Here is a 16,666-nt window from a genome sequence, read left to right on the forward strand (position 1 = left end):
TTTCTGCTGCACAGGTGAGTCCAGGTATTCCAGGTGAAAGTGTGAGAAATACCAGCTTAACTCAGGAATGAACCAAGTATAGCACCGCGATCCACTTAATGCCCAGTAGAGACCTCTGTCATACAGGAAAGCATGAGAGGTTCTGTCTTCTATATCTCAAAGAAGAAAAAAACCCAAAAGACTCTGGGTTTTCATGACATCCATCTCTAAATACACCTACAGATCCATGGCCTTGGGGTGTCCTGAAACATAAGACCCTGACCTACAGTTGTGAAAGGCTTCTTCGGCACGTCCTCATGCTTACATTGGGAAGCATTCTCTTTTGTCACTGTTCACAGCCTTTCATTTTCTGTCACAGCGGTTTCTATTCCTGTTAAACTTTCCCCCCCCAATACAGAAATGTTTAGCCTGCCTCCAGTGTGCTCTTTCCTGGGTTTGTAGGCTTCATTGTCGTTCTGTCTCTTCCAACTCCTGCCTCCTGCTTGCCTTTCCCCTCCAACCCCCACGGTCATTACTCCTCCTCTTCAGCTTTGCCCATAATTAAGGGTGAACACAGTCTTCACAACAGTGTTATAAATGTAGACTTACACAGAGGCGATCCATTTTCCACTATTGCATCCCACTTCCCTTTCATGTTACCACTTTCTTTGTCTGTTTGACTACACACTGAGCAACTGGTTTGGCGTGCTCTCCAAAGCATACTAGAGGGGTCCCAGTAATTTCAAACCACCTACCTGTGTAACACTAGTTCAAATTATCCTTGCCAAACACCACTACATTTCTGCAAGAATAAATGCATCTAGTTACTTATCTAGTGTTTCCAAGCTCTCCAGGGAGTATGATGCACTTCAAAGGGGAAAGAACAACAATTTCCCCTTTCATTATTTGATATTGAGAGAAGGTTTGAGGGTGGTTTCTGTTGTTTTAAAGGCACTAGGTCATTTGCTTGATAGCCTGAAGAAGTCTTCTGGTCTTTGAGAAAGCTGGGAGGGGGCACAGCAGTTACACCACATGCCAAAACCTCAGCATTGTAAACAACTGCAAGAGAGGCAGTGCACCTTACCCTGTAATTAAACTAAGTGATAGTTTTTATTTGTAAACAAGGCAGTCCCACACAGCCTCTCAAACACCAGCCTCACTAAGCCTGCAAGTTTACAGGACTGGTATCACAGCCTTTTATCATTATAGCATCGCTTCTCCTGCCCCTCCCAAGCATCTGAACTAGCATGACAGGACAGATAACCTGAGGCCATCCCAACACCACAGACAAAAGTGAATAATGGTGAATCTGCTCCCACCTTGCATCCCTGGGGGATGCTGAACCAAACATCTGTGTTACAGCTTAGGCCATGCATCCCTTCCAACAGCGGCTGTGCGCTCCCTCCCTTCCCCGGAACTCTCGGGCAACTGCCATAGGGACTTCTCTGTCAGGGCGCTGATGGCACCACCACCACACTGGCAAGAAAGGCCACTAGAGGAAGGGAACCTGATGGGAAGAGAAGGGGAAGCCTCCATTCACACAGTTTCTCTAAACTGCAGTATCTCAAGTTTGCTGCTCGAACAAAGAAGCAGCAAGTTCAGCCCTCAGACCTCAACCCTCTCCAGAGCCATTCACTCCCCAAGGCTCAGGCAGCATTTGACTCCAAGTCTATGCACGTTTATTTGCAGTTCCTCCAGAAAACAAAAGATACAAACAAGGTATTTTCTGCCTTCTCCCTCCTTTCTCCTGGAAACAGAAAACAGGCTGAGCCTTTGAGGCCAATGCTTCCTCCTCCCCAAACAGGGGCCATAGGGCACACCAAACCTTGGAACAAAACTAATCATCTATGAGCAAGTGATGGAGAGACCTTGATCTCAGGCTGCACTCTACCTTTCATACAAGAAGACACCCTTTGCCCCCAGAGTGGTGTGCTGTGCTGTTCATACACAGGAGCACGCCACCGTGTTTCACTCCTGTCACAGAGGGTCCTGCCTCGGCCCCTCTCCAGCAGCATTTCTAACACTTCACATCAGCACTTCCACACAAGTTAAGTGTTTTTGTTCCCTTAGCACTAAAAGGAAAAACAAGTGCTTCAATGGGGAAAGACGTCTCCAGATCATTGACTTCAGGTAGAAGCTGTGGCTTTTAGAGACAGCTCTGTCCCCAGTCCACATTAAACCAACCACACCACCAGTTTCAGGAGCAGCAGCAACATATCAGCAAATAATAAGATCCCAAAGCAAACTTTTGGGCCAGAAAGACCTAAAGAGCAATTTGCCAAGTACACATAAGTTGTTCCTTGCCTTTGTTTATACATATACCTAGATACCTGAAAGAACTATGGTCATTTTGCGTTTCCATTTGCATGCTCCTCTTGGTTTCAGATGTCTAAATTATACTGTGCAACAAAAACTAGAAACTCACTGCCAGCTATGAGGGTTTCCTGTTCTCTGGTTTCCAGTGCCTTTTTCATACAAATGAGCCAAATACCAAAATAATTTCCCATCCCCGCCATGAAAGCACTATGTTAGCTTGTGATTTAAGAATCAGACACTTCTAAAACCAAGCAAGAATGGGATTACAGCTAATCACATTAGCCTATAACTTTTTTTTCCCCCTCTAAAAGCAGGATTAAAGGCAGAGATGGGGAACTTCCCACATTCCCACACACCAGCTGCATTCTTCCAGACTAGGCTTGCTGAATGGCTAATAGAATTAGCATCCACAGACCTAGGATTTTCAGGGATTACTCTGGAGAGGTTGCTTAAGGAACTCACTGGGCTGTAATTCCCAGCTTTGCACTACTGGAGAGGGACAGAGCAACCTTAAAATGACATTGAGAAGTACACCAGAGGAAGTCCCAGGCTGAAGAAGTTGTCATCTGCATTTTGCAAGGGCTATGGAGACACTGATCTTCATTTAGTTTATTGAGAAGAATGAAAGCACAGGAGTGTAGATGTGATTAACAAGAGAGGTGACAAGGTAAGGGAGAGGGAATCACCCTCCAAGGCTGATGCTGACATAGTTTTCTTTAAAAATTAAAGAGATCAGTAAGTTTTAATGTCTTACCAGTTCCTGCATTCTGGTTGAGAGCACATGTGACTGATATAAGTTCTCACCTTCAAATGACACATGGAAATGGCTGGAAAAAAACTGCTTTTTGTGCAGAGAATGGGAGGAAGACAGGAAAGAAAAAATTCTGTTTACATTCTGCAAAATGGAAATCACTCATTTCAGATCAATGACATAAGGTTAGCTTTATGATCAGTATTTTCCATTTCTAAATGCCTAACCAAATACCTGAATAAAAAGGCATACTCCATCCCCAGCAGCACCACACATACAATACAAATCACTATATGACTCTAAAAATTTCTTAAGGATAAACATTGCAAGCTTGAACTTAGATCAAGTCCTTGCAAAGAAATGGAGGAAAAAAAAAAAACCAAACAACTTTTAATTTCCTTTTACAGCCAAGACACCTAAAAATAAGCTCAGCAAAGAGAAACAAGTAGAAGTTCAAACAACTCTAATTTCTACTCGTGAAACAAAGACAGATCTGGAAGAAAAAGCACTTTCGCAAATGCTTTCAAAACCCAGCAACTTAAGGAACCCAGCTTTCCTGCACATGCATCACATACTACTGAACACAGAATAAACCTGTACTCAGCCAAGTGCCAAGGCACTTGCAGAGACGTGGAGCCATGGAATTAATGGCAGGGGAAAGGGATACAGGAAGAGGCACTGAGCTCCCCAGAGGGCCACTGAAACCAGCAGAGGTACAACACTTTGCATTCCTGGGTATGAGCAGAGCATTCAGCAGAGATTATTATCATATGATAATATTATCATATTATTATCATGATTATTATCATATTATCATGATTATTATCATATTATAATAATCACCACCATCGTCATCAGTGCCAACTTTGGGCAACTTCTTCTTCCAGCACTAACCTCCATTTAATCCAAACTGTTCCAAAACTTAACAAAACCTATCTGAAATCAAAGCATCAATACCTATGATATTTTCTTAGCCTTCAAAGAGCTGTGCCTTTAAACATCATGCCTGAACCAAAGGTCAAAACCCTTGTTCAGGTAGTTTGCCACGAAAAGGATCCTATTTTACCCCAGGGAATGTATCAAGTGTTTCATGGCTGGGTGAAAGGCTGAAACTGCCGTTTCAGAAGAAACTGCAGGATGAGAGCTCGCAGCACATCTATCCACACGGTGACCTGCTACCTCTGAAAAATTGAGAGATCAGTAAAGAACAGCAGGTGACTTTTTTGTTTGTTTGCTTTCTTTGCAAGACTTCTCCACAAAAAGGATGACAGTTCAAATTGCAAGAGCTGGAGACCCATCCTCATTCTCACCTCCAACATAACACTCCACCAAGGCTCAGACTGTTAGCTCAGACTGACAGCTATTTTACGGCATTACAAACATGCGCTACGCATCCTCTGTTTCTGAGGAGGCCTCTAACACATACCTAAAGACAAACAAATCATACTTGGCCTGAATGAATCTGTTTTGGCCAAAAAAAACCCACCACCCCAAAACCAGAAAGATCTGCTGGAGCTGGATCAATTTTGCCTCTCTGCAGGGAGAGCAGAAATTATCGTAACAGGCCATAAAGGACAGAGGAACAAAGCAGGGAAATTCAGGACGGAGCAGAGGGGAGTTAAAAATCTCACCTCTGCTGCCTTTAAGCAACGGAGCAGATACACAGACAGCACAGCACAAAGGGCGCTTAGCTATGGGACCAGTAGATTCAGTAAAAGAGGAATTTAACTGGGAAGATTTTGGAAAGAGAGCTATGCCTATGAAAGGATCCCTAGACAATCTCACAGACCTTTATCACCAGTCCAAGGACACTTTGCTGCAGGATTTCTGAAACAGTTGTATGCAGGACATCAGAGCATGATCCTCAAAACCACCTCAAGCTAACATCCAAACAGCACATACTCCTTTTCTGCTCCAACTCAAACATATGTTGTTGTGTCATTCCCCCTTACCACCAAAAGAAATCTCAACTGTTTAAGGTGCAAAATAAAAGTAGTGAAAGATACAATCAAAGCTCAATCTGTTTCTTTCTTTATTGTAGCAAAAAAACACCATGGAAAGCATACAAGAAATGGTATACGGTTTTCCATCCTTTCCCCTACCCCTCTCTCCCTGAAGTCAGGCAAAGCTGACCACTCCAAATCATGGTATCAGTGTCATCATCACTGCCTGCAAAGGAGCTTGAACAGCATCAAAAACTGTCATTCAAGGTTGACTACACCTTGTAGCAGCACTTCAAAAAGGGAGGAGAAAAAAAAGAGACTGGAAATTGTTATTCACCTTTGAGACACAGCCACCACCAGGACTCAGGACCTGCTTCATGAGAAAGAAAGGTGCAGAGCCTACAGGCTGTGACATTGCTACTCCTCCAGCAGAGGAGATCCTCAGCAGTTAAAATCAACCTGGCATTATGACAAGTGAAACTGATGCACAGACAGACCTCCCCACACCAAGAGGGAGAGGGGCTGGCATAACACTCCTCTTTTTCCTCTTAGGGACCAGACCGTTCTACTCCTGCTCCTCTTGGGGATGGGGACCATTTAAAAGCATTGCCATGGCCATCAAGACCAGGGTCACACAAAATTCAGGTCATCACGCAAACTTTTGTATCAAAGAAAAGAAAGGGAAGGAAAGGAATTGGAGCTAAACACCGATGATTATCACTGAAGTGAACAGCACTGACAGTTTACCTTTGTAATTTTTCCCTCTTTTAAAAAATATACACATTTTCAGTTCTATCAAGTCAGAAGGTCTCCGAGGACACAGCAATGCCTATACCCCTCTACCTCAGCAGCCCTGGACTCCCCCTGAAGACTCTTCCCTTTAAGCCTCATTCTGTTGAATACAGATCCCAAACAACGAGTGAAGCTCTATGTTTGCCACCCTGCTTCATGCCATAAAGGCCCGCCTGCCACAGCACACTGACAATCTCTTCTTACTTAAGCTTCAGGGTTTTATAATCAGCATGAGTGCCAAGTCACATAAAGGGTCCATATTTTGGCGATGCCCAACTATGTATTGCCCACACCCCCTCCTGCTCCAACCACTGCACTTGCCAACGTTGGCTCCCTCAACTTGGAGTTATTTTTTCCTTCCCCCTTTCAGACACCAGCATTTAAAAAATGCTGTGATCAAGAACCAGAGATGTCCCTTAGACTGGTTTTTCCCCAGCACAGCCTCCCCCTGAAGAAGTACTGGGTGTAGCATTTATTTAGAGAACACTAATCTCTGTGGACAAACACCTGCCTTACGTACAGTACCGGGAGGCAAAACCATACCTGCTTCCAGCCATTTTATGACCTTCATCTGCTGAAGAGCTCATACAGCATCAATCATTTAGCACCCTACCACTTACAACCACAAGTACCATTGGCAGCATCTACTAAACAGCAAGTGTGCTGCTGGACAGGGGAGCTGGGCAGCAGGTTCCAGCAGTGAAGCTGGCCAAATGGCTGCAATGGACCTGCTGGCCACCTCCTATGCGCTTGAACCTCTGTAATTACCACATAATTACAACCCCCAGGCCATGTCTGTTGGATTTGGGGGATACAGGGGCTTGGCACAAGCTGTTAATTCTCTCACCGATCGTGCTCAGTATTTTGCACTCTGAGCACTTGAAACCGTGACCCCTTCTACTCTACCTAACCACTCTACACCACTGTGTATTGTAGCTGACCACCCTGAACATACACCCTACCAGGTAAATGTAACTGGCCAAATGGGAACCAAGTCTTACAAGTCACCCTCCTCCTTCTGTTTGAGGAAGAAAAAAGTCTTCAGACAGTTAAAAGACAACAAAAGGCATGGTTAATACCCAGCTGCTAAGGCCCAGTAGGACCTCTTGCATTTTAGAGCAGCAAGTTCAATCAGAACACAAATACAAAAGGGACAGGATAAAAATCCAGGGTAGATATGATCCAGAAGCCTCAGTCTCCTGCACAAACACTGTGCCAGCATACACACAGCACCTATTTCTACTCCAGCCCCATGCCACAGTCAACTTACTGTGTCTCCTCTGCCCAAATCCACCCAAAGATGTCTCCCTCCATTCACTAACAGTGCTCCCCTACTCCAAGTCTTACTCAGGATGCAGCTCAACATAGAGCTGACTCAACATGTCCTAAAACCCAAAACCCATATTTCTTCCTTGCATGATACATTGACCCCATCGCAGGAACGACCTGTGCTTTGCAGTGCTGCTTCCTTTCAAGGTCGAGCTGAGCGTGTTTCATTTGATCACATTCACAGGCTCAAACCAGTTCACCCCGAGGGGCACAGCCCTGTCAGATTACATGATCACTGCTAAGCCATTCCTATTTACACCCTTTCCCAGTGATGCAGCTGCATCTAAAACAAATGAACAAAGCTGGAGAGTTTGCAGATAACATCTGCCAACTGCCACCAGCACCAAGGCAGAAGGGGCAAAGGAAGGCTGCCTGGGAGGACACAGTCACCCTCCGGTTTCAGAAGCCGCGATCACGCTCAAGCGAGCTTTTCAGAAACACATGAGACAGCACTAGCCTCAAGCCTCTGAGGAACTAGCAACACACGGCAGCTCAGAGGGATGAATTTCATACTTGCCTCGTTAGGGATCGTGTGTGCAATTCCTAGTACATTAAAAATACCAGAGTACATGATTTACCTGCCCTCCCTCCCCCTTTTCTCCTTTTACCCCCATTAGTTCTAAGAAATCAGAGACCACACAGGAAAAGCCAAGCACACAATGGCAGGAAAAACAACTGTGTTGTCCAAGCACAGAACCTTAAAACTTAGGATTTGTCCCCTGTATTTGTTTCAAACCTCTTGCCAAAGCTTATCCTCACTGCCTTGGCTTCTTCACCTGAAGAACCAGAACATTTACACATGTACACTTTTCTCCAAGGTTATTCCAAGATTATTATTTGCAAGACAGCTGGTAGATTAGAGGCATTATATAAATATTACATGCTATAGTATAAGCTCTTACACAAGGAAAGGGATTTCTGAAGCTCTTAAAACTATCATGAGGTTTCTACAGGCAGTTTTATATGAGCCCAGGCTTAAACAAGAGTCTGGCAATGCGCATTAAAGTTAACATTATGCATAGAAGAATAATTCACACACAGGAAGAACGTTTAGTTGTCTTTGGGTACACGTATGGGATTTAGCTCATTCATCAAGTCCTACTCTAGTCCATGTTCTGAACTACAGGAAGAATAAAGAAACATAATTCTATCCAGACAAAGAAAAGTGTAAACAAGTGGGTTTTTTTAAGCTTTAAAAGGAAAGTAATGAATTATTTCTGTGTACTTAATCTGACAAGACAGTCAAACAGAACCAGGTTAAAACAAACTAAAATGGCATTCCTTTTCCCAGGCATACCTTCATCCTGAAACCTGTACCAAACAGAATGCATGTAAGGAATGTGTTTACCAATGGGTTATGAGTCATTCTCCCAGCTGACAGCTAGAAAGACTGGCTCCCAGAAATGAGAATCTAACTTTCAATCCACAGGAGCATGACTGTGCTGCTGCCCCCTGTTAATGGGAGGCAATGGGGATTAGAATAAACCACGAGTAGTTGCAAACCCTACAGTATCCTCTGACATCAACATACTGCCCAATCCAATACAAGCAACTCCTGCACTTGCTTTGCCTCATCTCACCGTAAGCTTTCACGTGCTTCAGATAGTTATTACAATACACGAAAGGTACCGCAGGTAGAAAAATATCTGTGTGTTATCTTAACTCGCAAAATCAACAGATTTTATGTTGATTGTGCCAACAGAAGATTTATGATCACTGAGAAAAGCTGGAAATTATTTTAATAAAACCTCCAGTGTATTCTCACATATATGCATTTCCTACAAGCTAAGTAACACAGCAGGAGAAAATATGATGCAACATCATCAGCCTTACAAAACAGCCAGTACTTAGAGCAGGAAAAAACCTCCATCAGCTTCTTCCCTGTTTCATTTGGAACTTAAGTTATTGCTATAACAACACGCTACTGTAATAATGCTGTAGAAGGACACAGTTACCACACTTCACCTACAACTCCACATTCATTATGGGTCAGTAGTCACCACACCACGGAGCAAACGTTAATTGCTACTGCAGGCCTGCGGAGCAGAGAAACCACAGTATCTCTGAAATGTAACATTATGGAAAAAGAGCCCGGACTTTGTCTCTCATCATGAAAAGCACCGCTGGGATAATAAATTGACTTCATAAGCCAAGAAACATACACAACACCAAAGTTGAGTTTCTGGCTACCTATCATAACTTGCAACGGCAAAAATAAGTGAAGTGTCATTTAGAAATCTTTCAAAGATCAATTAAAAAAGGCAAGCAAAATTGTCCTTTGCATAAAGTCACAGACAACGTACAACTGAGACCTTCCCCATTTCCCTTAAGTGTATTTAATAGTACCTTTTGATATTGTCCAAAGAGATGGCAGAAAGGTTAGAGTAAAGAGAGGAAAGCCTATGATAGAGAAGCAGGCAGCTACAGTCCCATCCCCTGGATTCATACAATTTAGAAAAGCAATTATAGTACTGAATCCTGGACTACCAAGTATACACATTCAAAATAGATGGAAAATCACTAGTCTTGTTTTTCCACCACAAGATGCTACTTGATTGCAGTTTCCCTGCAATTCCACCAGCACAAGCAGCAGGCTAGTCCTTGTCATTTGCAAATTTAGCATCTATTTTTTCATGCCATATGTACAGAATTCAACCAGGACATGAAGGCTCTGCTCCACCCTGCTCACCCTCTGCCTTCACAGAGGAGTAACAAAACAAAGCAAAAGAGCTAAAGGTGAAAAACAGTGTTCTGGGTAGACTCCAGATGCAGGTGAATACCATCCAAGTCATTTCATTACATGTTATATACTCCACACATGCTATCACCTCTGGTTGCTGGTTACTTTCAGAGTTTAATGCAGGGGCTGAGGACAGCTTAGCAGAAGCTCTGCAGGGAAGACGTCAGTACACACCGAAAACAGCACCGAGAAGAAATTCCCCTCCCAGTAAGAGAGAGGGCAATGAAGCAGAAGTTCAGAAGACAGCTTGTGGCTCAGACAGGGAAAGGTCTGGAAGAGTCATGAGGCCTTGGGAGCACAGCTGCCTGTGGAGGGGAGGGAGGGCATGGAGTAAATAAAGTGTCAGGCAGGAGCCTCCTCCCAGCCTCCTTACCCAAATAAATCATTTCACTTTTCAGAGAGCAGCAAATCTCCTTACCCCTCCGGATTAAAAGCAGACTTACAGGAATGTTTGTTAACAGACTGCCCTCACCCTGGGTCATTCCTGATGAACATCAGCTAACCACACGCAGTAAAACTACTTTGACGATGCCCTTGATTAAAGAGAAGTTTATTTCTAAATGAAATGATACCTTTAAAGACAATTAAAAAGCTTGCTGGATGTGGGATACAATTCTCATTTTGCTTCCCCAGAAGGTTTGATGACCATTAGACTAGTGTCTGTGGTGTAAGAGTATCTTTCAGAAACACCTACTGGCCTTTTGCCATCCTGTAGTATGAGGCGAACTGAAATTCAAGGTCTCAGGTCTACCATGCAAAGAAGAAGAGAGCAGGACATCTTGTTTCAGAAGACAGCTTTCAGGCTGCTCACAAACTAAGAAAAGCTGAGTGCCTATGGGATTCCCACTGAAATTTCAGGAAGCAATGATGTTTTATCCTAGCACCAAGTATGTTGCTAAAGATTTCATTTGCCTGCCTACATGCTTCTCATAATGATCACACTATTAAAAGAGGGGAAGCTAATAGTAAAAAATAAAGGCTAATTTACATTTCACTGCATAATACCACAGAGATAAGCAGGTAACTTTAAAAATAAGTTAAACTATATAACACAGATGAGTAATATTGCAAAAATATCCATTACAAAGAAGTTCAGTACAAAAGAAGCAAGAAAAAGGGGAGGAGAAGTGCTTGTTCCAAGGGAACAAATCAGACAAACAGGCACATGCCACAGATGCCTTAACATCTGTGAGAAGAAACAGCGGGGTGGGCTTCTTTATCACCCTCTAAGTTACCCCAATTCTCAGGAATCAAAGGAACGAGAGGACGTCCCTGAGAAAAACCTACATATTTTGTGGACTCAGACTGCTTTAGTCCTCCATGGGAACCATGTCTAACCCCATATTGCCTTCTCCAGCTTAGATGAAACACCGACATGACAACACAACATCAAGGAGCTCTGGTATCATCCATAAACTGGTATGTTTTACAACTAAAGAAAATGAACATTGCAAACACTTTCCTGGGCCAAAGCCTCCAGGTGATCTGTTCTCAGAGCCAAAATTTCTCCTTAGACACAGCAAGACTGTGCTTTCCTGTCAGAAGTAAGTACTGTGCAAGCTGGTGCTGGGCATAGAGCGAAAATGCACCAACTCAAACCCCTCTGTGCGAATGGCCTGCGACATCAGGGCAGACTCAATAAAGGTGGTACATACTCTCTCCTTACACCTCCTGAGCAAAATCCCTGCCCTTTAAGTCTGCAATAAACCCTCCTTAAAGAGTAAAAACCTCAGTGCCCAAAGGCATCCCTGCCAACAAAACACTTTTGTTGATTTGCTAAAACATGAAGACACGAGAAAGGCAATAGCTCAGAGAAGCTGGACCTCACAGCACTGCGGGTACAGCATGGAGTTTCTGATTCCTTCATACCAAAGCAGACTTGTAAAATGTGTGTTAAATGGCTGACTTTTGTATTAGGCCGCAAGCTCCTTGTGAGGACACCAAACTTCCTCCTAACATTCTTGCAAGTGCTCACTTGTACTGTAACAAAAGGCCAACATTGCTCGGAAAGTTTCCTTTATAGACTAACTATAGCTAACGCAATGCTAAATAATAGCATAAAAATACTTCAGTCCCTGCTCCCCCCCAAAGAAAACAAACTTCAGAATATATAACGGTAATTTGACCTTCCTGGTATTTTTCCATTTCTTTCCTCTCTATAATCAAATGTGTTCCAAAAGGAAAATAGATACTTTGAACATACACCTCCAAGCAAGTCTCACAATTATTTTCAGAAAGCCTGGTAATAGCTCAGTAGGAGTAAAAAAAAAAAAAAAAAAAAAACGGAAAAATAAGTAATATTTGGCAAACCCTGGGTTTGTCCTTACTTCTTTATTTATTAATGGCTGTCACGCTGCTTTGCCTTTGGAGGACAGTGCAGTTTTGGCAGCACTACTTTCCTCTTTCCTTCTGCGCAGCAAGCATTTTGATATCCTCTGGTTACAACCAGACCCCATTTTGGGAGACCACACAGATGCTTCTGGGAAGAGCCTGGTAACACGTTCACTAGGTCTCTCTCTCAGGAGTACCAAGCTCTGCTTCATCAGCGCTAGAACCAGTATAACTGCACTGGGAGACAAATGAAAACAAAACCAACCCCTTCAAAACCAAACCCAGAGATAAAGCAAAAAGCCAACCTTTTTTTTTCACGTAAACAACAGGAACTGAGAAAGCCAGAGACATTTTCATGCTTCCCAATTAACCAAACCTCCCAAAGCTTGGAAGAGTAACAGGTATATGAAAACAACCCTGGTGTGTTCTTGTCCTTTCATGATCACCAGGGCCATTCATCTCCAAACACTCCCTCACAGAAGGTTTCATCCATGGGGCCGACCCAGCCGTTTCCTTTCTGGCACGCTCGATAGGCAAGGCTTGCAGGCAGCAGTGGATGTGCATACCTGGGAGCCAAAGAACCTCCCTTTCACTTTGTCACCAACTTGCAATTACAGTTACTTGCTGAAAGCCACAGCACCTCACGTAAGATAAAAATAGCAGCACTTACTTGCTTTGGTAAAGAATTGCTTTTTAAGGGACCATTATAGTAGCACAATTAGAGCTTACTTTTAAACATTTATACTTATAGTTCCCAGGGAATATGCTCAGTAGTCTGTTCAATTCTTTAATAATCTGAAGAGAACAATCCAAATCTCTTCCCATTCCTGTGTCCCAAATGATGTAGCAACCTCTTAAATAAAGTTAGTAATTGCTCATTAACAATGCAAAGCCTTCACTGTAGTTTTTGCAGTAGTTTTGTTGAGAATTCATGTATGCCTGAAGAGATAGCGCTCCACAGCAAAATAGTTTGTACCTTTGGAAGAGCCAGTTTAGTGCAACTTGTAACCTATGAGTTGGTAGAGCAATACGGATGGCCAGATCTGCACAAGACTTAAAAGACACTGGCAGAGAGAAACCAAATACTGATTCCTGCTCCCAGCATCAAAGAAAACAAAGCGTCTACCAATACAAGAATCAAGTGCAAGGACATGCCTTGCCTCCACAGCTACTCCCACTGTCAGCAGGAAGATGATCTGCATCCAAACAAACACTGCCCTTTGCCTTGCTGGTATTTAAGGCACTGCACGCAATCGTTTAACTGCACTGAAGGCTACAACGAGGTTCTGACCAAACACCCTCTAAAGTAAATCCTATGACATGAGTGAGTCAGGGCAACAAGCTGCTGGGAAAGCCCAGGTTTGGGGTTAGCCTAAGGATTGTTCTTTCAGTTTGGGTCTCGCATTTCTCAAGTTCTTCCCCAGACTGGAGAGCACCTGGGGCACAAGCACCCAGCCACCATGAACGAGCACGACGACGCCTGCCAGCGGGTCACAAGGAAAGTGCCCCAAACCCCACACGTTCCACCGCTTCTGGGCAGCAGGAAGCAGTTACACGCGCACAAACCAAGCCGGGTTTCCTATCAACGGCCTTTTTCATTCCCGAGTCAAGAACAGAGGCAGTTGTTCACCCCCGGGGTTCACACCACCCTTGGCCCCAACGCCCCGGAGCCGTCACTGCGGGTAGAGGAGCCCCAGTGCTGCCCATTTGTTATCCTTTGCCGGTCGCGTACCGGTCCGGTACCCGCGAAGATTCGCAGGGGCAGCTGACCGTTCGCATCCTCGGCCTTCCAGAAACGGGCTGCCCAGGTGTAGAGCTACGGCCGGGGCCGGACACACGGAGCCGCGGATGCCGCTTGCCCCGTCCTACCCCCCCTCCCGGCTCCCGCTGCCCGCGGCGCCACGCAGGCCCGGTCCGGTGCTCCCGCCGCCCCCGGCACCCGCCGCAGGGGGGTCACCCGCCTCGGCAGCCTCACGCTACCGGTGCGACCGGGAGCGGGCTCATCCCGACGGGCCCGGCCGCGCTCCACCTGCCCGCCGCAGATGCGGTCCGTACTCACTCCGCGTAGCCCGTGGTCCAGGGCAGGCGCCGCGTCTCCTTGCTAAGGATGAGGATGGGGCGGGCGATATGGTCGGCGGAGCACTCCACCTCGTCCGGCGACAGTCCCAGGAACTCGGGTCTCCCGTAGGGGAAGCGCAGCGGCAAGTCCGCGCCGCTGCCGTGGTCGGCGCCCGCGCTGCCAGCCATGATGCCGCCCATGAAATTGGCCACGGCGGACTTCACCCGCGTGAGCATAGTACCCCCGCCGGCGGCGGCAGCGCCGGAGCCGCCGCGCAGGGCGGGAAGAGGGGCGCGCCGGCGGGCAGCGCTGCTGCTGCTGCTGCGGCGGCTCCGGCAGCCCCCGCCGCGCTTCCGCAATGGGGGCGCCGCGCGGAGCCGGGCGGGGGAACGGCGGGCTCAGGGGCAGCGGCGGGTCCGCGGCCTCATTGCAGCAGCGGCGGCGGCAGCAGGTTTCCCCCTCCCGGGGAGGCGCTGGGTGAACTCAGCCCGGCGGCGGCGGCGGCGGCTGCTGAGTCATGTGATAGCGCGGCTGGATTTGCCCGGGCGCTTCCTGCTCCTCCTGCGGCACCGGCGGGCTCCGGGCACACGCCGGGCACGGGCGGCCCCCGCCCACCTCCCGCCGCGGCAAGGGGGGCGGCCGGCGGCAGGTGCGCGGCGGGCGGGGCCTGGCACGGCAGGGCAGGGCCGGGCCGCCCCTGGCTGCCTGCGGCGGGGCCGGGAGCGGTGCTGCCTTTCCCTTCCCGCGGCCGCCGTTCCGTGAGCGTCCCGGGAGCTGTAGGGCTTCGCTGCTGGCCGGCGGGAGGCGGCCGCCCGCAGAGCGCCCGTCCCTACTGCCCCGCGGCTGAGCCACAGCAGGGCAGGCGGGACGCTCTGCCAGCTCCCGGTAGAGCCCTGTGAGCTACGGGATGTGGGACAGGGCTCCGCTTGAAGGGTTTGCCGTCCTCCCCCTCAGACGCGTCGGGGATGTTTTCCCTACAAAATCATTTGCTGGGAAGGAGAATTACAAGTCCCCTCGCCGTGAGGCAGGGCCGGCGGCAGTAGCCTGAAACGAGCCCCATAGGCGGCCCTGGGTTCCCCCTGCCTGCTCGCTCCGTTGCCGAGGTGGGGCAAGCAGCCCCAGGGTGATCTGCACCCAGCCAGGGCTTCGGGATGCTGCCATGGAGCAAAGGAGAAAGCACCGTATCTTCAGATCTGTTTGCATAGATATTTTATCCCTTCCTCAGACTGTATCATATTGACCATGTCATACTCGTTTACCAAAAAAACCAACCAAACGAGAGGTCTGCTACAAGTGGTGGTCACCCAAATGTGTGGCAAGATTGCAGGTTTGGGTCTTCCAAGTTTCAGGAAAACGGGTGGAGGGAGCATAACAGGAGTATGTAGGAAGCTATTCTCTGTCGCAAGACTGTGGCAGTGCCCGGTGATGTTGCTGTGCTCCTGAGAGCTGCAAGCCTAGCTGAAAGTCAGAGTGACCTGGAAAACAGCAGGTAGGTACAGCACTCCAGAAGAGTAGCAGGAAAAAGCTGGTTAGTCATCCTACGTGGCAAGTGGGGATGATCAACTGTCATCGACTTGGCTCGTACTGAAAACCAGCTTATGTACCACTGAATGCACACTGCACAGTGTTGGAGGCTAAGCCCTGTGAGCTCCCTGCATTTCTGATTATTAAACAACATCCTGAGAGCTGAGTTCCAATAGTGCCTGTGTTTGCTCCAGGTTCTTTGTGTACAGACATGAGAAATGTAAAGTTGTCGTGACACTTACCAGCTTTTGTGATAAAGCTGTCTATTAATAAAGTCTGCAGAGCCAAAAGTAGATCAATGAAGAGGGATGCTGAGAGCGTGTTAAGTGGTACCTGAAGTAGAGTTGGGACAATATCCACCCCAAATTAAATATTACAGATAAACCTCTCTTGGGAGGAAGGGGTTATTTTTCTTATGTTTAGATGTTTCCAGGGCTGATGTTATAGGTATTGTTAGGAGCAGTAAACCTCTCCTAGGTCAGAGAAATACTTGGCATTAATAACTCACCATTTGATTACAGCGTAATGGAAACCTTGTAGTTCTTCATTTCATGCATTTGCTTTGCTTTGCTTCCTGATTATGTTCCAGAGGCCATTACTTTCACGAAAAAAATACAACCCACTAAATGAAAAACAAAAGACTTATTAAAATTCAGAGTTTCACCTGGATGCCATAACAGGCAGCCGTTCACTCTTATTTCAGAGTTACAGGGGAAGGCAAGCCTGAGGTTGTGGGATTCCCAAAGCCCCGTGGATACTCGATTTGGTGGCCTGAATCATATCTGACTTGTCTGGTTGCAGTTCGTTCCCGGCCCATTCCACCTGAGGACACTCTTCATACTTTCTTTTGTCTGCTAGGTGTCCAGTGCTTTTCATCAGACTGGCACTCCAGTGTCTATTTC

General features: G+C 46.5%; 1 protein-coding gene across 1 annotated transcript in view; it reads right to left on the reverse strand.

Moving 5' to 3' along the window:
• Positions 1-14,583, reverse strand: part of PPM1H (protein phosphatase, Mg2+/Mn2+ dependent 1H) — a 137,551-nt gene extending 122,968 nt beyond the window's left edge. The window contains exon 1 of the mRNA XM_061467832.1: positions 14,241-14,583. Coding sequence (XP_061323816.1) covers positions 14,241-14,476 — 236 coding nt within the window. The 5' untranslated portion in view covers positions 14,477-14,583. The remainder of the gene's footprint in view (positions 1-14,240) is intronic.
• Between the last annotated feature and the right edge of the window lie 2,083 nt (positions 14,584-16,666).

The sequence above is a fragment of the Pezoporus flaviventris genome, unplaced genomic scaffold, assembly GCF_033815535.1.
Source record: "Pezoporus flaviventris isolate CSIRO_AGI_PZ_B2104156 unplaced genomic scaffold, CSIRO_AGI_Pfla_v1 ptg000045l, whole genome shotgun sequence".
Classification (NCBI taxonomy): domain Eukaryota; kingdom Metazoa; phylum Chordata; class Aves; order Psittaciformes; family Psittacidae; genus Pezoporus; species Pezoporus flaviventris.